At 35.0% G+C, this 20,593-nt stretch overlaps 1 protein-coding gene across 2 annotated transcripts in view; it reads right to left on the bottom strand.

Annotated features, from left to right (window-relative positions):
• The window catches only part of EIF2AK4 (eukaryotic translation initiation factor 2 alpha kinase 4), a 36,858-nt gene that overhangs the window by 12,363 nt on the left and 3,902 nt on the right, over positions 1 to 20,593 (bottom strand). Inside the window, exons 1-21 of one of the 2 annotated variants that reach the window (XM_062578095.1) lie at positions 20,251 to 20,315; positions 18,544 to 18,717; positions 17,648 to 17,728; positions 16,983 to 17,131; positions 14,750 to 14,865; positions 13,546 to 13,703; positions 12,566 to 13,101; positions 12,088 to 12,197; positions 11,366 to 11,523; positions 10,596 to 11,008; positions 9,819 to 9,888; positions 8,595 to 8,678; positions 7,589 to 7,711; positions 6,999 to 7,103; positions 6,702 to 6,756; positions 5,890 to 5,969; positions 5,072 to 5,173; positions 4,431 to 4,481; positions 3,101 to 3,337; positions 2,439 to 2,514; positions 622 to 743 (exon numbers count right to left, since the gene is read on the bottom strand). In XM_062578095.1, the coding sequence (XP_062434079.1) occupies positions 622 to 743; positions 2,439 to 2,514; positions 3,101 to 3,337; positions 4,431 to 4,481; positions 5,072 to 5,173; positions 5,890 to 5,969; positions 6,702 to 6,756; positions 6,999 to 7,103; positions 7,589 to 7,711; positions 8,595 to 8,678; positions 9,819 to 9,888; positions 10,596 to 11,008; positions 11,366 to 11,523; positions 12,088 to 12,197; positions 12,566 to 13,101; positions 13,546 to 13,703; positions 14,750 to 14,865; positions 16,983 to 17,131; positions 17,648 to 17,728; positions 18,544 to 18,714 (2,997 nt within the window). In that variant the 5' untranslated portion in view covers positions 18,715 to 18,717; positions 20,251 to 20,315. Of the gene's footprint in view, positions 1 to 621; positions 744 to 2,438; positions 2,515 to 3,100; positions 3,338 to 4,430; positions 4,482 to 5,071; positions 5,174 to 5,889; positions 5,970 to 6,701; positions 6,757 to 6,998; positions 7,104 to 7,588; positions 7,712 to 8,594; positions 8,679 to 9,818; positions 9,889 to 10,595; positions 11,009 to 11,365; positions 11,524 to 12,087; positions 12,198 to 12,565; positions 13,102 to 13,545; positions 13,704 to 14,749; positions 14,866 to 16,982; positions 17,132 to 17,647; positions 17,729 to 18,543; positions 18,718 to 20,250; positions 20,316 to 20,593 lie in introns of those variants that run through there. The other variant, XM_062578094.1, reaches the window with a different exon arrangement.

Genomic DNA, 20,593 nt, shown 5'->3' with positions numbered 1-20,593 from the left:
AGAGAGAGAGAGAGAAGGTTAAAACAAAACATTCATCATTCTGACTATGCTCTGAAACTGGAGATGAATTACTACGAAGGGGCAACACTTCTACTCTTATATGTATAATAATGCCTTAAAATGTTTGCCATAGCCAAAAGTTTAACTGTCTTTGGTCTAAGTCTTTAATAATAGTAAAAACATTTTCCTATGTGAAGAAGTTTGAGATGGACACTAATAACTGTATTAATTATCCTGCTGCACGGAAAATGCATCACAAAATAAGGCTATTAAAATGTATTAGCAGGTATTCTGCTGTTCACAAAGACATAAAGGAGTATTTGTTTAAGTCTTTGGTCCTTTTTCTCATACATGTGTAAGAAAAAAATAAAAATAGCAGCAGTGACATCTACCACATTTATAACATGGCACTTTTTCTTCCTTAGGAGGTCAGGGCTCCAGCTACCAAGAACAGAATGACAGCACTAAGGAATACAGGAACAGACACTGAAAGATCCACTGTTTCAACAGTTAGAATAAATAGAAGCCTAAACCAAATTCTTGACTGGTGAATCAAAAGCATGAACAAACAACACAGAATTCTCCAAAGCCAGCACTGTCCGCAGAGAGGATGCTACTTACTCTGAGGTCATAAGGAAGCATAACCAGCATCCCACTGTGATCCATGAAATATGAAGCTTCATTATGTTCGTACAGTTTTTTGTTTCTAGGCATTAGCAGTGGAGTATGCAGCTTGATGGCTCCTATACAAAGATGGCAAAATACTATTACCTCCCATTTCCGAAGTAGCATCTCCTTTCTATAAGCTCCTAAACAACTTGACATGATAATCACAACCAGTACACATTATTTTGAATGTCTTTAAATGGTGGAGGAAAGTCTTTTGAAGAAAGCCATCAAACCAAACAGCCTCTGATGCTTTGTCTTGCACACTTCTCGAAAGCCACAGGAAGCCCTCGCAGAAACAGAGGAGACTTGCAAATTCCACAGTACAACAGAATCTTGACCCTGCCCTCCCTATTTAAACACTATCTTTCGCCAAGGCACGCATCAGGAACAAATGAGAAACTCTTAGAATACCAGTAGTACTATTTTGGTCTAGAGGCACTGCTATGGAGAACATGTATCATTCCAACAACATGACAGACCAAGTTCGCTGGATCTCATGTCTCAAAAGGTACCCTAAGTGTTTACGGTTCACTTTGAAACCTCACAAAATTACCATTCATTTTCTGACAAAAGTAGCATTTGCTGCATTTTACTACCATCTGTCTGTATAAACATAATCCTCATTAGAGCCTTATAATACCGCTAATCATTGAAAAAATAATTTCCTGTTTTAAATTCTCTACTGATCTCCAAAAAGCTATTTTACTGTAGAAGTTTTACCAATGTTTTCAATTGGGTTTCAACATTTTTTTTTCAGCATTTAAGCGCAGAGAGGAAAAAAAGCCCTCAAAATAGGGAAATGCTAGTCCCAGACATTATAGGTAACAGACACTATTTAATGAGAAAAAGAAATTACACAAAGTCCAAGTCTTTCTCCAAACAAGAAGCTTAGTGAAAACATTTCAATCTCTTCTAAACTGCAGACTGACAAATGCTTTCTGAAGTCTGACAAGCTTTAAATAGAGAAAGAGAGGTAGCTTCTTCTTGTTTGGTTTTTTATTTCCCAGTTTCTCATTCCTTTGTACTCCCAAATCCTGATCATGTTTAATCAGATTATGATATATGAGGAAATCTGCCCATTTCTATTTTAAACATTTTTTGCAGAAAATAATTTAATAAACCACTATAAAACAGTGTGATTCAAAACATTTAAAATGGATCAATATGTGAATAAATTTTCTTCCGTTCTTAAAAAACAATTTTAAGCAAATACTATTACTAATAATTAGATAAAGTCATGGAAAGAAAAATCATCACAGACTATTAAGCATCCTGACGTCAGTTACGGCTCAGGAATTTCCTGAGCAGCAAATCACTGTTAAGAGCAGTATCAATGAGACCATCACTCTACACTTCCTGTCTTTTTCTTATACTCTTTCTTAGGCCACCGCATTCTGGCTATGGTCAGAGGGAAGTTACTGTGCTAGATGGATGTCTGGTTTCTCAGTGGAGAGCTCTCCCTACATTCATATCTGGATTTTATGCAGCATTTCCTACAAGCTAATTAGAACAACCAAATACATTCCAAAAGACAACATATTAACATTTTCACTGTTCTTTCTACAGAGAATTTAAATCAGTCAGATTTGAAGCTGACAGTTATTACTAAGAAGCCAAAATAACAGCAAAACACAACTTTAGAACTTCAAATGATATGCAACTATCGTTCAACATACTTTGCAACTTGTGATAGTAGTAAAATCATTTCATTCTCTTAAATTCATTCAACCATGAAAAAGGAAATGAACAACTTTTGTAAATAAACCCACCGTGTCTTTTAAAAATCCGGCTGACAATCTCACATACATGCTGCTGTATCTTGGCTGCCCAAATAGAAAAACTACCCTGAAACCATCACAGATAAAAAGTACATATGTAATTCATATGCCATGAACATTCTATGCCATATAGGTAATAAGCATACTGCTATCTTCTCCCACTATAATAAATTGTAATGCTCTCATAATAATAAATAATTTCTGTTACAGCAAGCATTATTATACTATGCTACCTTGTATTTTTTAGATTTAGGAAGTCTTAATAGTTTAGAAATAGAGAAGTATTATTTTAATTGCCACCATTAAAAAGCAGAAACTAGTCAAAACCAAAAACATTATGCTGGCAATCAGATGCAAGTACTATTAATTTGATAGAGACTAAGAGTAGAAAAGTAAGAGTGTGCATATAAATCTGAAGCTTCTGCTGCTACAATGAAACATCACTTATTTCTTCACTGAAGAATGAATGTAAGGTTCACATGGGAAGCGGGCATTCAAGAGCCCATAGTCCAGATTTGTGGCTTTAAATGGGAACTGATTTGTAAGATTAATCTTCGAGGTAATGCAACTATAGAAAACATGACTGGAGTTTACTCATAAACATTTTTCAATATCCAAAACAGGAAAAAATAATCTCCTAAACACATACAAACCTTCAGCATATCGCTGTCATAGGTATAGTCTATAGCTGGAGATATGCGCTGTGAAAATATCTGACTCATCATAGTCCGGTAGGCCTTTCCATCCACATTGGCTAAGGTATGGTGGAGTACTTCATGAAGTTCAGACTCCTCCATTTGTGGTGGTGGAAGATGTTCACTTTTTAACAGCTCCACAGCGGTTGGTCGTGCAGCAGGATCATGGTTCAAGAGCCATGTAATAACCAATCTCTGCAAGTTAAATAAAAGTTTTGTATTTTTTCTTAATGGCTAGCAGGATTTACAACAACATTCTTAATCACATTACATTAATAAAATTATGAGACTACAGGAAAAGAAAGAATGCAGGATTTGTATCTCTGGGGAGGATATTCTTTTCTTACTAAATTCTAAGTATCTTTTATTGTGATATTATCTGAATAAAAATTACTAAAACATAGCCATTACTAGGATTTTTTTTAATCTAGTCGAGTCTCTTGGGTGACATAAAATATATCGTGTCTTTCTGTTGTTCTATTTTGCTAGTTTTTTTATCTCTTTATTAACAAAGAGAAGAGAATCATATGTATAATAACAAAGATTTATGAATTTATATATTAAAAAAGTGGGAATTTTCCTGGCTGATGAAAGTTCCATTTGAAAAGTATTCAAACATGCATTAGACATGTTTTGGTAAACTGTACAAGATGGAAATATATGATATTTTATGATACTAACAAGAACCAGATTGCTGTTCCACAGGCAAAACAGACAGAAAGCTGATGTTAATGGTCAACAAGAGAGTCCACTTGTATAAGAAAAACATTTCTCTAGCTGGTCCAGAAGAGATTACACTGTTCTGCATCACTTCATTCCTGAGCCATGGAAGCATGACTGAATAAAATGAGAAGGAAAATACATTCAAATCCATTGAGTTCTAGTTGTCTCAATTGCCACAATATCTCCTGGCAGCTGTTTCCAAACTCAGAGTAGTCATTTTAGCTTGCATACACATTCTTTCTGTTCTGTGACACAGACCACTTTCAAAAGATTCAAGCACGAGCTAAATAACATAGCTGTAATTTTTCTGACCTGAGAGTCAAAACTGACCCTAGAACTTAACAGGTATGCCAGTGAACGTTGTATTTCATTATGACTCTGCTCATGGAACTTTGTGGGTAAGTATACTTCAGTAGCAACTTTGCTTACTTTACTCTTTTGAGATTTTTTTTTTTTAATTTTGTTCTAATGTCATGTAATAGTAGCTTGACAGAGATTGGGAAAAAATAATAATTAACATTTCTTGACAGGAAATACCTAATAGTTGAAATGTCTTCAAAATTACCTGCTTCGCATGCTTGACTTCATCAAAGTCTTTTGGAAATACAATAGTGGGCTATAAAAGAAGAAATACATTTGAATTAGAACAGACATTCCAGCTTGTGCAGGCTGGTCTTATTTTTGAAGTTCTACATTTTTAAGCCGTGAGACTAGGCATTTTTATTGCCCACAGGAAAAACAAAACCCACATGGAAAATTTATTTTGAAGAGCTAACAGCAAGAAAAATGTCACTGAAATGCTTTTACGAACTTCTGTAAAATTAAGGGAGAAACAATCCATACTCAAAGACATTTACAAAGTACAATTGTAGTCTACCAACTTGTTCCTGACCAATACCCACAGGATCTGAACACGTGTATTAAACCCATGATCTCTCTAAGTTTATACTTCTGGTGTTTTACACTACAAAAATTAAATGTCACTGACACTGAGGCAAACACTGACTGTTTGCCTCAGTATCATTAGGAAATACACACTGCATTAAGGCGATGTCACTATCAGCTCTAATTCTATTCTTACCTTTTCATTATATAATTTATAAACTTTAAGTTCTTCTTATGGAAACATTTTTGCTAAGTTTTGCATACTTTTCCAGCTCTTAATAAATTGTTTGATAGACACAGTCACTCTCTCTGAATACTTACTAGTCTCAGCTGACCAAGAACAAAGATTCTTTCTGATGCAGTACTCATAGGATGATAGGACATTTCGAAGAATATTATCCCCAGACTGAAAAGGTCCACTTTCTAAGGAAGAAAAAAAATGGAAACCTAAAGGCAATACCTGTGAATCTTCTGCCAGAAGATGACAGCAGAAAAAGAATGATGCTTTGGTTAAATTTCGCCACATATTAAAGCCTATTAAAGGTTGTGTTTTTTTAAATATTTTTTGTTAAATGACACAATCCATTAAGGTCTGACAATCCTCAGTGCCTTCCACCTTGCAGCACTGCCATGAAATAAAACACTCCATTTCACTTTGAAAACATTCTTGCTTGGAAATTTATCTTATCTCTGCAAATAAACAGGATTCTGTTTAAGGAAAAAAAGTGCACTCCCACTCCTTACTCCCCCAGTATCAGACTGGCAATGCAGGAGAGCAATGTATACTTCTGATGATAACATTTTACACTAAGCCCTCAACAGACTGCAAGATTCCCACTCTATTTGTTTATAAAGGTCCTCCACGATTATCTGCTCTCAAATCTCAATCTCAAATCCAAATGGCTTGCACTTCACCATAGTCACAGCACAGGCAGATAAATGGTCTTGCCTACATCATTCTAGCCTCTGTATCAACTTAAAGGAATATTTCTCATTCCCTTGCTCATCTCAGAAATCAAATCACATTCCTGCTCTACTCTGAATTCATCTTTTTTGAGCATGAGTGGCTTGAGTTGTAGTTGGTACCTTAGAATTCATACTGCTTTTTTTTTTTTTTTTTTTAGTCTACTTAATCATACCTGATTATATGTAGATTTAGTGTTTCCTTGGACCTCTGGACTGACATACAGCGCAGTACCAACCATTCCTGTCAAACTACCTAAATGGTAAGAAACAAGAGTATTAATTTCAAGAAAGCAGCAGAGAAGCAGCATCAAAGTCAGGAAAATTCAGTATCTTTTGTCCTCATTTCTTCCCACTGGTAACGCAGTCCCTCAGTGAGAGTTATCCAGGTATTCCTCAACACTTTACTGAAGAGACAGTTCTTATCTTTGCATGTCAAGTATCTGTTTCTATAATTTTATAGAATTTTAGTCAGTCAGCACACAATTATACTAGTTTTCACTTCTACTACACTCATTGTAAAACATACAATATATTATCATTTTTTTCAAAGCACAAAATTTAGCCTGTTATAGAAGACATTAAAAAAACAAAATACAAAAAGGCTTGAAGTCTGGAAGTTGTCCTGTACAGACAAGAGAAAAGAGGTCAGATAGAAGAGCTGCAGGGAGATCGTCTACATCTCTCCACAGGAATAGCAGCGATTTGTAGCAGAAAGCTAACAGTAGAACGAAATTCATTTTGGGGTATAACTGTCAAGACAGTCAGATTATATGAAACATATATGTTGTGTTTTTTTTCTAGTAAAATAGGAGTGACAATACCCCATCCTCTCAGGAAAAAAAAAAAAAAGAAAAAAAGAGAATCTCAACGAACCAGCTTTTTATTTTCAAAGATGAATGGAAATTTTCTCTTTAACAGAGTACACAAGATTGTTGGATATAAGACTGCTTAAAATCAGTTAGAACAAGCTTCTATGTATACTAACCTGATGGGTCGGATTTAGCACAATCGGAGTGATTTTCTTCTTTTTTAGAGACAGCCTGAAATCAGGAAAAAAGAGCTATTTTGTAAATGGCACTTGAAATAGTTTCTGTTGGCTTTTCCTGCTGTTTTGGTTGGCAATACAAGGTTTAATTATAGAACTTTATAAATAAAAAAAAATTATGGCATTCACAATATAAAGTCTGATGAACTTTTAGTTTAGGTCTGATCAGTTTTTTATTTTAATCTTTCATGTTATTACAACACCAAATTTTTTTCATTCACTTTTAGATGTACTTACTGCATTTGCCGGATGATCTGTGGCTAAACCAAAATCACCAATTTTCACATGATCATCAGAATCTAAAAAAATGTTCACAGGTTTCAAGTCTCTGTGGATCATTCCCTGTTACAGTAGGGAAGAAAAAAAAATATGAGGCACAATAAACACAATGCAAAATAAAACTCTTTATAACAGACTGAAAAACTTCATTAGCTATCTTACTGTTATTCTATATGCAGTGGAAAACTACTTCATTAAGTCACTGATGATTAGCTTTAAAGTAAGACTGTAGTTTGTAGTCCGGAAGCTAGAAACAGTTTTCAGTGGTAAAAAAATACCAAATACAACATTTTTTAAGCTAGGCAAATTTTTGCGACAAAAGGAAAAAATCTAGCAATTCATTATCAAATTCAAGCTTATGATACTATATTCCAAAATCATGTAACAAATTTATAATGGAATAAGTAAGGAAGAAACCTTGCTAATATGTACAGTCACATAAGTCACATAATCAAATACTCAAAAATGAGCAGAACAAGAAGAAAGCCATACAGAAGAAGGCATGACATATATATTATGGACAGATCATAACTGTCATACTTACTAACCTTTTCATGAATATAAGCCAACCCATCTAAAATTTCTCGGAAAAGCCTCCAAAGCCTACTGGTGTCTTCATATAAACCTTGGTCAATCGTATCCCTTAACGTGCTCTTTTCACAATACTCCATCTTCATCAGAAAAAGCAAAAAAAAAAAAAAAAAAATTATTAAGTGCAAGCATATTAATGCTTGTTTTTTTTAATACAAAGTTCAGGAGCAACTAACATGACGAAAACAAAAACATTCAGTTTTCTGGTATGTTCCAAGAAATGTATTTTAGCTAAAAAGAAAAAGCTCTTACCCCATTTTCTGGAGTGAATATACTAGCTTCTAAAGTAGTATATTCTCCAACATCAGCATTAAAAACAAGATGAAACTAGTCTAGGCACAATGTATGTTTAAATCGGCTTTTAAAGCATTTCTGGCTTTATTTTATTTGGCCCCTTCACAGCTTCTATCATGGATATGCTTAACACATGTAAACAAGCTTATTGCAATCTAATTTCATCTAGTCACACAGTGCTAGCTGTTGTTTGGAAGGAATAAGTGCTTTATGAAAAACTGCACAGAACTACAGAACAGGTAAATGTGCTAGAATACTTCTCCCAGAAATAGTCTAACTCCCAGAATGAAAATGGTTTAAGCAGTAAAGCCTGAAGTTTTAAACCTTCAGGAATTTTGGTTTGTCTATTGCTAGAGCTGTGTAACAGCATGGAAAACTACTGTATTTCCTGTTAAAAAAAGAGGAAAAAAAAAGGAAGAAAAAAACCCAGACATACACAACACAGTGTCTTTGAAAAGAATGTGGATATTTTCACATCTGTCAAATGTAACTGCCCCTCTGGAAGTTAACACAGCACATTTCAATCCCTCATTGGAAATTAATTTCATAAACAAGAACACTAACTACAGTGTAAATAGGCAGGGGGGTATTCTAAGCAAAAAAACAAGCACAGCACAAAAAGATAGAAAGCAGAAAAATACACTGCATTCAAATCATGAGCAGCCTAACCTGGATGTATAAATAATGCACTGTTTGAATCACTGGTGTCTTGTCTTCTTCTCCATGGCTATTCTTTTCATTGCATTCTTCATCCTTTATCACAGTGAAAGTAAAAGAACAGTTAGCTACAGGAAGCAGTCCAAGGGTCTTTTTGTACATACTATTATTTTGTAATGGCTGGAACACATTCATGTAAACTGACTTCTATAGCTGCCTTTTAATAACAGTAAAGCTATATATTGACATTTTTGTAAGATCACTGCTTCTGTATTTGCTATAAAAACAGATATGACCCAACTTTCACTTTCAAAGTAATAATAAATAGCAGTATGCAATAACTAGACACTGGAAAAACAACACTGCAGAAGCTCTGAATGAAATCTAAATCTCAGACTGTATTACAAATTTTTTTTTTTTTTTTTTTTTTGGAAAATAAAACATATACAACATACTTAGTAAAATAATAATGCAAAAAAAAATCAATTTAAATATAGTATATAAATCCTTCCTCTGGTAAAACATACTGCCCTGGACTTTGTTTCTGACATCTTATCAAGTTAGATTTTGAAAGCTTTTTCATGCCAACATACATTTCAACAGAAAGAGGAAGAAGATCAAGCATTAAGATGAGCATCTTATAAATCATCAGGATTGACAATGATAGGTTCTATGTATTGTAGAAAATTGCATTAGCTTTCCAGCAATACAGTGCACTGACTTTTTCCAGCAAGCAATATGATACAAAAATCTTAAAAACCACTAAAACACACACATTATTTTGAATTCTTTTGACTCTCTTTTGACTACTAACAACATGTATTGTTGCTACTTTGAGAAAGTTGCCTGCATGATCAAACATGTTGGTTTATGTTATCTACAAGCAGAACAGAAATTCAACTTTCAGATGATGTAAGGCAATCTACATGGTAGATTGATACATCACGTACATTCTGAAGCCTTAAACTTGCAAGAACCAGGCTCATGACTATAAAATGGAATTCACATTTAGCTCACCATTTATCATGAGAAACACAGTCCAGATTAGCTGTATCAGACTCTTTAATCTTATGGTATGTGGTTCATCTGGTGGTGTAACATTTGCTCTGATGGAACATAGCCCTAAAAGGTTCTACACTTGCACCAGAAGTCAAACAAAACCTCTGAAATGACCTGTTTGTTTATCAAAGACTTTTATCATCTTTACCTTTTCAAAAGCCTTAACTTTATACTTACCGTAGGATGACCTTTACTGTTTTCATCCTCATTATCAAAAATTATTTCGCTTTCAGAATCTGTGGTTGGCCTGTTTAAAAAGAAAAACCAAAGTTTTGGTATTCCTTAAATAAATATTACCAGGAAATATTAAAAGGGAAACCTGAAGATGATTTGTTGAAATAAAATCTAAGCTTCTGTTCAAGACTTCTACACTTAAGAAAAAAAAAGTATCTTGTTTGCAAAGTTAAACAAAGCTAACCTTTTCCTCTGACAACTGTTTCTTAAACAGAAAACATATTTGTAGCAGTATTTTATTTCTGTATTCAATAAGCAAAATCAAGATACGTTTACTACAATCCAGTGCTTAACTGCAAGTAAAACACTGCAAGTAAAAGAACCATCCCAAACACAAAGGCAGATATGAAATATATTAATTAAAAAAAGAAAGTAAGGTATTTTGCAGGATTTTAATACTTCTATTGTTTATTTAAACATTTACTTTCAGCATAGCAGAATTAAGTAGTGATGCATTCTGCAATAAAAGATATGAAACTTCAGAAGTCTAAAACAAAGTTTTCCTCTCACACTGACAGTTTTTAATGACAAATTCCCCCTAAATACACACCGCTCCCAGCTACCTGACTACAGGCAAATACAACATTGCTGTACCTGAAAACAGAATGAAAACGCAGGGAATGTTCTCCAACAGAAGAAATGAGAATGATAAAAGACACAAACTTGGAATAACCAACTGTGCTGCTGTTCCCCCTACTGCCAACCCTGAAGCTTACTTACAAAAATGAATGTGAGAACACCCCGTCACCATCATCGTCGTCATCACTGGATTCTTGATCAGCTCCACTGAATTTGTTGCTGGAAGATCTTTCACACGAAGTACTCCACTCAACTGAACTTGTCAAAACCGGAGGAGGAGCATTGGCTTCCACATCATTTGCCTCCTCACTGGGAAAGATGGAAAGATCTGCCTTGGCGGGCACTCTTTTCTCTGCAGTAGTTTCAGATGATGACACATGATGAACGGGACATTCATGTTTTTCTATCCAAGCATTGTAATACCTCACAATATTCTCATGGTTCAAGCGGGAAAGTAATGTTACTTCCCCTTTAATTCTCCGAAATTGCTTGCTGGCAGGGTTTATGCGGATACGTTTCACAGCATAACAGCAGCCATCAAGCTTATTTTGTACCTGCAAAATTCAAATAAATTTGAAGTCAAATTCTTCTAAATGCCTTACCAGAAAGAGCCAGCAGAACATGGCAGAATGATTTCATCAAAGGGGGAATTTTTCCTTCCACCTGGGAAATGATTGCAATTCAAATACAAGCTTCCCTGTACTCACAGGCCTCCCCACAGATTATCAGTAATCTCTCACAAAACATTTCAGCCTATTCAATTCCAGATACAAAGCACAATACAGGCACAGAGTGCTAGAAAATAATAAATGAAGCCACGCAAATACTGAATATATTGTTTTGCTTCAGAGAGAACAAATGCATCCCCAAAAAAGATTTTACATTGTAGGAATTATTTTTTTTCACCATACCTTAATGACATTTCCAAAAGCCCCTTTGCCAAGTAATTTTAACTCTTCAAATTCATTGTAATAACGTGAAAATTGTCTCTGTGTTTCTGTGAAGAATGAAGCACTGGAGATCTGACTGCTGGGTACAACTGTCTCAACGCAATCTATTTCTGATGAGTCTGAAACCAGGACATCAAAATTACCACCACTGGCAGTAAGGGGGTGGAGGGAAAGCACAAGGCAATGTTAAATGAGCATTAGGAAAAAGGCAAACCCTAAAAAACATCAAGGACAACTAAAACCTAAAATAGAGAAGTTCTCTGTTGAGTAGAGTTAAGTCCAGGTACAAATATAAACCTTAATACAGCTTTTAATTACTGATGTATTATATTGGGCAAAGGAACTGATTTTAACAAGAACATAATGAGGGAAAATGTCTCACTGGAACAGAATCTGTCCAAGGAAAAAGTTAAGGTTGACATTTACACTGCAAGAAGTAGATGAATTTATAGGCTTAATTAAAACATCAGCTTGCTCTACTAATGATATGATTACAGTAAGTCCACCTCAGCAAGCCAAGGAACTCGAAGGTGATACGGTCTGTAACTTCCAAGTTAGCTAACTGAAGCACTTGCACGAACACAGTCTTGTGATGCACAGTTCAAATCTTCTACAACTGTAGGCATCTTACCTATTATAAGGCTGCTTATATAGCAGAACACAGAAAGAACAGAGTTCCTTACCATCCGCATTTTCTTCCGCTATAGGTATTTTCACCCGTGGAAGGTTTATAAAACTGTGTTGCAACAACTGCTGGGGATTCCATCTTTCTTTATCTTCCAAGCAAACACATCTATTAGAAAACCAAAAAGAGAACTTCTCAAAGAGCTATTCCAAATCAGACCTAAATATTCAAAATACTTCTTATATTTAAGAAATTATCACCTTCATCATTCAGATGGGAATCAGAGGCAAAGAAAGACTAAATGTCTTGTCCATGGAGATACAGAAAGTTGGTGGCAGGGTAAAGCAGAAGAGAGCACCAGACCTGTTCTCCTGAACCCCAGGTGAGCAGCCTAAGCCTGGAGTGAGCACCTCTTCTCCAAAAACTATGACTAGTGGCATAGGGGCATTTACATGTTCTTTTGAAAAACTGTTCAAGAAAGTCTTTTCTTTTAGAAATCAAGGGGGAAAAGATACATGAACACAACAAACACGTACTTTTCCAGAAAGTCTTGGAAGTCAGCAGGTAAATTGCTAGGAACAGCAACTGGATATTCCCTTGTTACTTGGCCCTGGCTGAGAGAAAGTAGAAGCAAGCCCAGACTCCATACATCTCCCTTTTTTCCAGGTTTGCTGGGAAGAGCATCCTCACTAAAACGAACTTTAGTTTGTTCAAAAACATCTGCTTTGCAGACGTCAGCTAAACGCTTGGAAATGCTGTAATCTGTCACCTTGATGTTTCCTTCAGCATCTACCAAAATACTGGAAGCACAAAGAACTTTATGCACCACTGAATTATTGTGTAAGTAGTCAAGAGCTGACAAAATCTGGATCACATAATGGCGTAACTGATCAATGGGAACTGGAGTCTCTTTACATAAGTACGTAGAAAGGCTGCATCCACTTATGTGCTCCGCTAAAATGTCCACCACAATCGAATCATTCCGCTCTTTGAGGTTCATACATATATAATGTACTATGTTTGGGTGACTTAGCTTCGTCAGTGAGCTGAACTCTGTTTCTGCACCCTGAAGCTGTTAGAGAAAAGAACATAACAGATGTTCAGTGTCAAGTTTCATGAACATGCCATTACTATATATATGTTACATATACAAAATATATCTAGAATATGTGACATTCTCATGCTTACTTGAAGAGGATACATAGACATGTAGCAAGAAGAACTTGTGCTTCTGCTGGATGAGCTTTATCTCCTCTTTCTTCAGAATTTTATTTAATATTTTATTACTCGACTTATTTATGCATACTTGCAAATATACTTTCTTGAATTTTTATTCTTGTAAATGAACGCCTGAATACCTGAACACACCCATCTTCCTCTGTGGTAGCCGTACTCTGAACACTAGCATTTTCAGGCTTGTCACCATCCTCTCAAGTTTAATATTCATTAACGGCCCCAAGAAAAGCACAGCATACCTCCTAAACCTCATAAAGCAAAATACAAAAAGATGTGTTACCTGTTTCTTACACTTCTCAATCTTCTCTATTTCCTGTGTTGTAAGAAATTTTCCCATCTTTTTTTGCCATTGCAGAACCCACTCATATACTAACACAAATTCTCCACTGCGAATTTCCAACGCATTATAGACTGATTTACCAAGCAGTTCATCCTTGCCTGCACATAAAGAGAAACAAAAGAAGCTATGTTCCCCTTCCCTCGAAGGGCTTTAAAAAGCTCCTACAAATGCTGAAGAAACACAAGTAAGCCTGTCTTCTACAGTTCTAGAAACACAAACCTACATCCATAATCACAATCTGCAAAATGTCAGCTCCGATAAAACTGAATGCTATATAAACAAAATACTAGCAGTAGTCAAACGAAAATCCGGAAAACAATAGCGTATTAGCATAAATTGATACAGATTTTAAAGAATTTCAGGTTTCAATAACTAACACTTTTCCTGTTGAGCAAATGCTGAGCTCTACATATAGTAGTATAATTGATCTTCCTCACACTGCAAAATAATAAAATTCTCTTTACTCCAGAGCCTTCCAGACTGCTCATTCTTCCACTGAGGAAGTCCTATGCTGAGAAGAACAATGAAAACATTTGATGGTCCATTCATACAGGCACTTCAGAGAGGGCTTTTAATTCCTAATTAGTTCTGAAAGTCTCCTACCCTTGTCTGCACTCAAGTTTTCTCCAAAACTGCCATTTTAATCCAATTGCTATCAGCAACAAAGGTGGTTTCTAACCCTGCACTATCACTGGTTTCACATATGTTATTGAAAGCTAAATGATTTCTTGTCTGGTAGCCGCATGTATATGACAAGCCAACTATTTTATTTAAAAACAAATGATTCTCAGGATTATTTTAGTTATGCACAGAATATAAAATGCTGAGAAGGTTTTCTGGGTATTGTCATTCAGTTAAATATTTTTACCTGGAGAAGCAATTTTTTACTTAAAATAAAAATGTTTGTCACAGAGTAACTCTTCTTATTATTCCCTCCCACTCTTCACTGGGGCGTTTTGTGTTCTACAATTTTCTCTCCAGTCTAGCTGCTTTGTACCTCTCTACACTGAAGTGCAAGTTGCCTCCGTTGGATAAGACAATGAATATGCACTTACTAAGCACTACAACCTCCCTTCTTCCCCTCAAAGCAAACAAGAAAAAAAATGCCACAGTATTTCAAGCTGCAATTGTTAATTCTGCTTACCTATACATTTTCCTTTATGGACAATGAGTTGTCCAGCACCACTGGTACTGAAGTTCAAAACTTCATAATTTCCAGGGGACTCTTCATTATTACCAACAGAAAGATGGCGTTCTCGTCTGCAATGTGAGTAGAACATTTTTCCCAGACTCAAAAAGATAATCCTACTGCATTAATCAAAAATATCAATTCAGCAATAGGATTCTCTTTCAAAGACCTCTTCATCAAATGATAAATCCACTGATTTCAAAGATACTGAGCTAATGCAAACATGAAGGTCTGAATGAAAATCTAGGATTGTAGCAACAACAACATATTGCACTGGGAGTCTGCATTTAAAGCCCTCTCAGCAAAATGTTGTATCCAAGCCTTAATATTTCTGCAGCTTGGGATGATACTTCCAATTAAAAAAAAAAAAGTAAACATACTACAGTTCTGAAAAATAAATAAATTTACCTGATTTGCATTATCTTTCAAAACATTAAAAAAGTAAATGTGTAGTTTTTAAAGTTAATTCCAGCTTCAGTTTAATTATTTTTCCTGACTTAATATGGATTTTCCATTTCCCTCCTTTACTTCCCTAAATTAATTCAAGAAATTGAACATTTTGTTTAAGCTATAAGATAGGTTCCAAATCTAAATAGTTACAGAAAACTGATTATTTCCTATAGAAAACAGAAAACACTTTTTTAAATTTCTACTGGGCCAGCAGCCCTGGAAACTCACAAGCAATAGCTTCTGCCAAAAAAACAGTCTAACTTAATTTCTCTGTCTGAGCTGCATGAAGGGAGACATTGTGTTTTTAATCTAAGCTAAATCTTTTAACAAATTTCAGCTGTTTTTTGCAGCATTAATAGAAATATAAATGAGAATTTCTAACAGATTATTATATTCAATTGCATATTTCTTAGCATCTTAAAACACTTTAAAAGCAAGTATGAATAGGGTGTTTCTGCTCACATGCACACACGCATGTACAAAGCTGCATATGACATTAGAAAGAACTCAAGACCACTAACCTCTATTAGGATCAACCTCTAATACTTCTGGGTACAATCTATTTCAGAATTAATAAATACACCTCCATTATCCAGTGTACTCTCCATATAAATGCAATCATGTGCAGAAATCACACGAGTACACAAAAGGTAATGTAAAAAGAGCTTTCAAAATATTGAATTTATTCAAAAAATAATATACATGCAAAAGAGATGCCACTCTGAAACTTCTGACAAGTGCTGTATAAAGAAAATTCTACAAAGAATGCATCTGGTTTTCTAAATTCAAATATACTTTATAAATGAAATGATTAATTAAAATCTAAAATAATCAGAATTAATTGTCAGTCATGCTAATCACAGCTGCTGAAACAAGTAATTAGTTACATGGTGTATTTCAAAGAAGTATCTTCCTGGAATAATGCTTTCAATTTTCATTTCCATATGTGACACATGGAAAGCCAGAGACAGGCACAAAACAGAGCATATAGTTAGCTAAAACAAATTATTTTTCCAGCCTTTTCCTTATAGCTAAGTAGTGGTCTTTGCTTCTGATCTTGAAAAACCACCTTATAATGCAGGGACAAATAGAATTTAAGACAGTCAGCAAAACAGCACCACGAACTAGATGGCAGTTTTCTAATTGTTTTACATCCAAAGACACTCCACAGGTGCTTAGAAACTGAAAATAAAACATTTAAAAGCTCATTAGTGCCTACCTACACCACCAGAAATCCTAACTTAAATGAGTTATGTATCAGCAAAAGAATCCTCTAGTGACTCTAAGAATTTGCTTTGTGTATGTGATTAGCGTAAGTCGATTCTCTGAAAGGGAATGTTACACCACTATATCTTTAGAAGAGATCTTTGAGACAAGCCTAAGCCCCAATTTATTGCATTACTCTTTGTCAGTGGAAATAAAACAAATTTTATTTGGAACTGCCAACATATCACATAGTTTTAAGAAATTAAGTAAACCCTGAATATATTTTCCAATGATTGGCAAATACTTTCTAAGTTAAGCTGAGGGCTAATCTGTCTTTCCCAAGCAGAAAGTTTCCAATTTACCCCTACCACGTGAATATGTCTCCACCAACTGGAGAGAGAGAGATTAAAAAAAAGAAAAAACCACAATAGTTTAGAAATTCAGTATGTGACTTTTTAACCTTTAAATTTCACTTTAATACCTAATGCTTGTCAAAGAAAAAAAAAATCAACATCCAAACTGACATACATACTTGGAACGTCCAGCTGAATTTGGACGGTGTTTATTGTTCCCTCCATGTTCCAAACAGCTTCCATTTAAACTGGAAACAACTCTAAACCCTGTAGTCTCTCTCCTGTGACAATTCTCTTGACTTGTCAGAGAAGCTACTTCCAGACGTTCCTATGAATCAGGAAAAACACTGAACAAATAAAGAAGCTGCTTCTATCCTCAATATATGTATATGGATAATACTTCAACTACCATATAAAGTCACCCAGAAAACAGAAATAATAGTTCTCATAACAGAGATACATACAAAGGTGAAGAAGAAACACTGAGATTCAAGAAGTGTATTTCAGCGTGCTACATGGACAAGAACATAATGATACTCTACAATAAAATGGAAATGCAGCAACAGCTTTATTCAATGTCTCCTTGAAAATATCCATCTCAGTACACCGAAGAGATGCCAGTATATTAATTTGCCCTACACTTGACTTTCTTTCAGAAATAACTCACATGTAAGCAAGAAGAAACAATACTTTTTAAATCTAGACCTATTAGAAGCATTGGATGAGAAAAGATGTCCAGAACAATTTAGTTGTGTAATTTTCCCCAATTCTTATACGCATATAATACAGTACTGAGAAAAAAAAGTTACTGCAATGGCTTTGCACTCCTGCTTAAAAAGAATACCTGCTTGGCAACCTCTTTCTTTTTTCTTTCTTCTCTTTTCTCTTCTTCCCTTCTCTGAATCTCATTAAGGATTTCACGTTGCTGAAATAAATTTCAGTGCTGTTAGACATGTAACAGTATATACAATGCAACTGCTAAGCTTTCTCTGTCACAGTAAGATAGGATATTGAAAAGTGTTTAAGAGGATTTGTGGATCTCAGAAGAATAAAAAAATGAAGTTAGCTCTCCTGAGCAGTTTAGAGAAAACGCTTTCTGCGTGAGAAAGCCGAATGGAGTCTTAGATAAAAAGAAAATTACTTTTACTTACAGATTCAACAACAAATTTTCATACGCAGAAAAGGTACTGAGAAACAAGCTAAAATGTTGTTAAAAAATAAGAAAACACAGTTATACTGTCCATACTGCCACTCTGTGGAGACTGTCTTTCTACACCACAAGTCTCTGTGGGATTTAGATGAATCTCCTCACTTGCACTGAAGAATAATATCTAGGTCCATGAAGATGCCTGTTTAGATTAAATCTACTGAGCTCTGAAGAGGTCTGTCACAGAGAAGAGCTCCTGTGAAAGAAGGTATGATTACTTATCTATTTGGCTAATACTTCCTAGATTAAGATGGCATGCACTTTGGTCTTACAGGTATATAAGGTCCTCTCTATGAATAGTTTTCAACATTTAAAGCTTCTGAGGGTTAAAAGTACACCTGTAAAAATGTCACAACAGTAGCAGATAATTCATATGGTACTTACTGATCAACTGAGATGACATGTCTGACAGGCTAATAATTTACTAAAATACCAATTTATTGCTAATAAGGTATTAGATGAAGGGATGATTTACAAAATCATGATTGTTTATGTCATTTTGAGAATACAGGGTTATTTACACTTTCTCTTACCTCCTGCTCCTCTCTTCTCTTAACTTCCTGTACCCTACGCAGCTCCTCCTGGGCCAGTCTTTCTTGTTCCTTCTGATGATTTTTTAGCATTTCTTCATGAAAGGACTTGGAAGGTGGTTTATTATACTCACTGAGAAATGATTGTATGTAGTCTGCAAGTTCAAATATCATCACCTGAAAGAAAATAAACAGAAATGACACCCAGAGTTCAAAACAATTCAAAGTTGATCACAGCCAGTTTAGTAACTGACACCCAACTTCAAAAAGCAATGTAGCAGGGTCAGTGTGTGACTGCTGATTTTGTTACTTATCAGGAGAATTTACCATGCTTCAGTACGTCTTTGTCAGAACTATTTATTAATGAACTGTGACATGGAAAAAACCACTGACTATGGTAGCAGAGATGCTGAAAATTACTGAAAGAAAGCCAAGTTCAAACATCTTCTCACAAACACACACACACACCTTTTCTCATCTCCTTATTTTTGAGGTGTTTTTCTATTTGCAAAGATAAGCGTTTATGGCATAAGCTACAATAGGACTATTATCCCTTTGCAACTCGGTATTACTGTACATACTGCTAAGTTGCTTATTTCATTGCTAATACTAAATCCAATCGTTCCTCTACAAACTAGACAAGTAGTTACAACGAAAACTACTAAAGGAACTCCAGATTTATATAACCACAACTACTAAAATAAGAACTGCATTGAAAATTCATCCAAATCCCGTTGCACGGTTTGCTTGTTTGAAACCGATTTTGAGCTACTGCTTACTCAAGTTAGGAGTGAAGTGATGACTTGTTGACCTGTTGGTATTTGTGCTTTCATCAGTTTAGTAGCATCTCTTTATTAATTTATACAATTCCTAGCACTATTAGACCATCATGTCTCCAAAATTAAAGCAACGGTACATTAGAAAGATTCACCCCAGCAGAATCATTGGAAGTACTGGACTTGATGTCCATGCACAAATGGGAGAGCAACCATACCAAATTTTAGCATCTCCTATAATAGATTGACATTTAAAAAATTCTCAGACACTGAATCCCCTGCTTGCACATAAGAATGAAGCCAAAAAGCAATCTGGAACAGAAAGAATAGCGCAATGTGCACATATTTGCCATGTGCAGAGTAAACTATCTTTCCCAGGTTACTATTTTGAAAGAAAGGCAAGCATGTACGTACGCGCATGAATAAAAAAAAAAGGAAGAAGGAATCTAGATAATTAAAAAATAAATACATCCACTGTTCATTTGATGGATAGCTGAGGCATTCTCAAGCTTCCCATACTGCAGAATACACTTTAATAAAAGAATCTCTATCAAGGCTAAGAGACTACTTAGAGAACTCAAACCTTATTTCAACTATTGTTCTCAATCATTCATGGCACATTTACTACCAAAAAGATCCCCCCCCCCCACATATACTGTTAAGCTGTTAACTTCCAAAGATACCAACATGTTTTGAGGAAATTCTTCAATATTAAACAGAACTGAAATAACGTAGTATCTGGCTAAAACAGTTCTTTTGAACGTATCTGCATAAAAATTTGTAAACAAAATAGAACACAAGTGTGGCATATAACTGGCAGGCAGACTTCAGAGAATATTTTGCTTTTAATTTCCTATTTTAACACATAAGAGCTACCACAACTGTGTACCTCTCACTTTTAAAAAGGCAAATTCAGCAAATCAAATGTGCTTACCTGTAACACTTCCACACCAAGATAAGAAACATATTGTAATCTATTTCACAGAGAATTCCATGCTTGCAAGTAACTCTTTGAACCATTTTAGTCCTCAGCAACAATTTAGAAGTTAACACCAAATTTTGTTAACACCAAGCATAGCTGGGGATTTATAAAAACCTTTAAAAAATAAATACATATTCTAAGTATTTCGTATTTATCCGTATCTCTCTCTTTGTACCATTTGAGAGGAAGAGAAGTATCAACTTTCCTAACCACAGCAAGAAAAAAAAAGGCAAGACAGCATGTAGCAGCTATTCAAAAGCTACAGAGGTCTCATGTCTCCAGTTTTGTGTTAGAG

Source organism: Rhea pennata, chromosome 5, assembly GCF_028389875.1.
Source record: "Rhea pennata isolate bPtePen1 chromosome 5, bPtePen1.pri, whole genome shotgun sequence".
In the NCBI taxonomy this organism is placed as follows: domain Eukaryota; kingdom Metazoa; phylum Chordata; class Aves; order Rheiformes; family Rheidae; genus Rhea; species Rhea pennata.
This window is presented reverse-complemented; position numbering and strand designations above follow the sequence as displayed.